Here is a 3,796-nt window from a genome sequence, read left to right as displayed (position 1 = left end):
CCTTATGCCGCTAGCAGTTAGCTTTCGTCAACGACTCAGGCGGAAGTGAGAGCGCTGCTCAAAGCAAATAACAACCCAGCCGAAACAGGGTGCATTAAAAAATAAAACGTAAAGGAACGAGGAATTTTAATAATGGAGGTACACAAATCACTCGAGGAATCATTTAAGCCCTAATCCTATCTCAATACGGCAGCTAGAAGTGCAGTGCAATTGTTTTTAAATCATTGTTAAAGTAAAATTGTGAAGGTTGTGAACATTCTTGTGATTCTCCACTTGGTGATAACTGTGTCATTTTTTAGCAAAGCATTGATGCTAATGTTTAGCATCAGAATGCTGGGTCCAAACCGACGGGCACACGTTGGCTGGCCCCGGTTAAATTTCTTCAGGAATTTTCCATCCATATCACCATGACTAAGATCTCTGGGCATGCTAAAAATCATGCCCAGTGTTGTTGTTGGTCAAATGAACCAACAGCAACACTTTTCAGCATCACTTCTGAACGTAACTCTCTTCTTTTCACCAGAAACCTCCACAACCGGGGAAGTTTGTTCATTGAGAACTTTGAACGAAGTAGTCTCTTCCATAGAAGTAGAACTGAACGTTGTGCTTTCAAATATAGGGATCTCCAGACTCGAGAAAGATTCTTCTTGAGAAAGACTGAAGGAATCCTTTCTTTCTAAGAAAGCTGAAGAAAATGGATGGACAGTTGTAATTACGCTCTCTTACACTTTCTGCAAGTTTTTTCACTGTCCATTAACATGTTCATCCATATCATGGTGACTAAGATCTCTGGATAACTAAAAATCAGGCAGAGTTACATGCTGTCACTCAAGATAATCGACAGCAACCCTTTTCAGCATCAGTTTTGAATCTAACTTTCTTCTTTTCACCAAGATCTTTTTTCATTGGTCTTGGTGAAAGTTTTCTGAAACGTTTCCTAGCCAGGGATCATTAGAAGAACCCTTCTCCTGGACTTTGGTCTCTTTCTGAGACCGGTTTTCTAATCTTTTTGATGGAGCAGATGTTTGGCTTTACCCTCTGCTTTCTCCTTTTCTTTGTCGTCGTTTGACTATATTGTCTCTTCCGAAGAATCAAAAGTCAAGGAATCAAAAATTGTTATCTCCATACTCGAACTACTGCTAACACGCTCACGTGTAGAGGAAGATTCACTGGGGGACTCCGTCCATTCTCCAGCAGTAGTTTGTTGAAACTTTTCTCACTCCTGTGGTGATTAAAGATCCAGCTCCAAAAGATAGGAAAATCATTGTGGCTAAAATCTCTTCCATTCTGAAAGAGCCTACCTGTCTGCCCTCCGGCGTGCTCCCATTACCTCCTGGAGTCTTACCGACAGCCATCACGATCACCTGGACCCACAAAGAACAGAAGACCTCGGACATTGCAGTCAGCCTCTCTCTCATCTCCTACCTGCCGTCTACAAGTAAGATCTGGCCATTCACTCACCACGTTGCCATTTCCCACAAACCTGAACTCACCATCCGACTCTGACCCTCTAGTGAACTGTTCGTTTCTGAACCTGCCTCCCTCCCAGGACCAGACCCGAGCCCTCTAAACCAACCAGCAGTGTTTTTCAATAAACTTCTCTTTTATTTCACATCATCTCCTGTGTGGTGTTCTGCAGGTGGGCTTGAAAATATTTACACCCATCATGACAGGCACTGAAAGCAGTTCTTTAAACTATTCAGACTAGAACACAACAGAGACACAATTAAATCTGTCAGATTTAATGATTTATTACCCCGTGATAATAACTTAGAAACAATCCAAATTAGGATGTATTTTTATTTATTTCCTACTTATGGGACATTTATGTTTATATCATAGGTTTTTGGTGCCTTTCTGTCAGGAAAAGATGTAAAACTTCAGCTATTTCACAAAGAGTTATTAACATTGATGAAAAAATGTCATAACTTTGTATTAAAGCAGAAAGTATAGAGGATTAAACAATTTGTCTGTGACATTCTTCTTTCAGGAAATGGCAAATTTGATGTGTGTTTGCAATCATTTACTAACTGGTACTCTGCTGGATTGAAGTTTTACTCATCGGACACAAAGTGACACTTCAGACAGAATGAGAACAGCCCAGAAATCACAAAGGCAAAACCCAATGTACGCACTTTTTATCTAATGTACATAAAATCTTTTTGTTCTGTGGGAGGAAGCCGGAGTACCCGGAGAGAACCCAGTCATGCTCATGGAGAACAAGCAAACCTCTTGCATAAAGAACCCAGGCCAGGATTCAAACCCAAGACCTCTTTCTGCTGTCATAGCAAATCAGTTTCCTTAATTTATGATCGATTTGGTGGATTGTGAAATTTCCATCATGGGAGAAGAATTTAAACACCTTGGTGTTCATCTGGACAACAGACTGGACAGTGAAGCGTCTATAAAAAGGGACCAAGCAGACTGGAGGAAGCTAAGATCCTTCAAGGTTTGCAACAAGCTGATACCCCCGTGATAAACTAAAGAAAATGGATGTAATTACGCTCTCTTACACTTTCCGCAAGTTTTTTCCACTGTCCATTAACGTGTCCATCCATATCATGGTGGCTCAAAGCCCTAGACAAACTAAAAAGCAGGCTGATCTAATCAGGCTATCACTCAACATAAGCAACAGCAACCCTTTTCAGTATCAGCTTCAAATTTGACTTTCTTCTTTTCACTAAGATGTTTTTTTTATTCGTCTTGGTGAAATTTTTCGAAAACGAATCTTACCCAGGGATCGTAGAATATTAGAAAATCGCTTACTCTTCACTTTGGTCTCTCTCCGAGACCGGTGTTCCATTCTTTTTGATGGAGCAGGTGTTTTGGCTCTCTTCTTGGGAGGCGGAGTCCAAATTATCTCTTCCGAGGAATCAGATGTCGAAGAATCAAAAATCGGTATTTCCATACTTGAGCTTGGGCTGACTGGCTGTGTTGAGGACGATTCACAGGAGGAATCCGTCCATTCTCCAGACTCTTCGTCACTAAAATCATCTGTTTTCTTTGCAGGTTGGGAAGGCCTGAAAAGATATGCGTCGATGACGTCATAGTCATCGTTCCACTGTTGCTCAGAGGAAGAGGAAAGACGTTCCTCTGAGGGCAATCCTTCTCCAGCCGGAGAAGGATTAAAGAGAAATGAATTAAAATCATCCGGCCACTCTTCCTGGAAGGGAAGTCTATCCTCGTCGCTCTCTTCTCCAGCCGGAGAAGGATTGTAGAGGAAGGCATCAAAGTCGTCCAGGTCCTCATCCTGCGATGAAATTTCAAATGTGATGCTTGGCAGGAACGTTTTGAATGTTCTTCTGATCACAGTGGTGACCAGATAACCAAGCCCGAAAGACACAGGGATATTTATTTTTTGAAAGACATGGCTAAACAGAACTACAACTGAAATCTGAGGTTTTGAGATGCAAGTTTTTATAGCCTCAGAGATCCTTAGATCTATGACATAGCAGTATGTCATAGACCTATGTCATTGATGAGGTCATAGCTACAATGAGCTCACTGTAGTTCTGGGCAATGTCTTCCTTCTGACCGTTGCTATGGAAACAGTCAGATCAGTTCTTTCCTGTTTCTTTCCTCAGTAAAAACTTTCAATTCAATGACAGGTTTGGTTTCTATCCTTTGTTTATGCAGCCAACCACTCAGCATCCCATGACCATCTAAAAGACACAAGAACAAAATGGCTGCTGTCGGGATCAACCCTTATGTTGAGACAGAGAAGAAAAACATGTCAGACCATCTGCCTCCGATCTCCGACTTCAATATAGTTAACTCACGTACCGTCGCCAAAGCC

At 41.6% G+C, this 3,796-nt stretch overlaps 1 protein-coding gene across 1 annotated transcript; it reads right to left on the bottom strand.

The window, feature by feature from the left end:
• Positions 1-1,300: 1,300 nt before the first annotated feature.
• LOC129359664 (uncharacterized) lies at positions 1,301-3,463 on the bottom strand. Its single transcript, XM_055029448.1, has 2 exons — positions 2,767-3,463; positions 1,301-1,364 (listed from the first exon to the last, which is right to left on the bottom strand). The coding sequence occupies exons 1-2, from the start codon at positions 3,461-3,463 to the stop codon at positions 1,342-1,344; spliced, it is 720 nt and encodes a 239-aa protein (XP_054885423.1). The 3' UTR covers positions 1,301-1,341.
• Between the last annotated feature and the right edge of the window lie 333 nt (positions 3,464-3,796).

Source organism: Poeciliopsis prolifica, unplaced genomic scaffold, assembly GCF_027474105.1.
Source record: "Poeciliopsis prolifica strain line A6 unplaced genomic scaffold, Auburn_PproV2 SCAFFOLD005, whole genome shotgun sequence".
In the NCBI taxonomy this organism is placed as follows: Eukaryota; Metazoa; Chordata; class Actinopteri; order Cyprinodontiformes; family Poeciliidae; genus Poeciliopsis; species Poeciliopsis prolifica.
This window is presented reverse-complemented; position numbering and strand designations above follow the sequence as displayed.

Excerpts from the sequence above, each read along its gene's own strand:
- LOC129359664 (XM_055029448.1), bottom strand. The coding sequence starts at position 3,463 with ATGACATACTGCTATGTCATAGATCTAAGGATCTCTGAGGCTATAAAA. Across the intron at positions 1,365-2,766 it reads GAGAGAGACCAAAGTGAAGA|GTGATCGTGATGGCTGTCGG; the intron begins GTAAGCGATTTT and ends TTGTGGGTCCAG.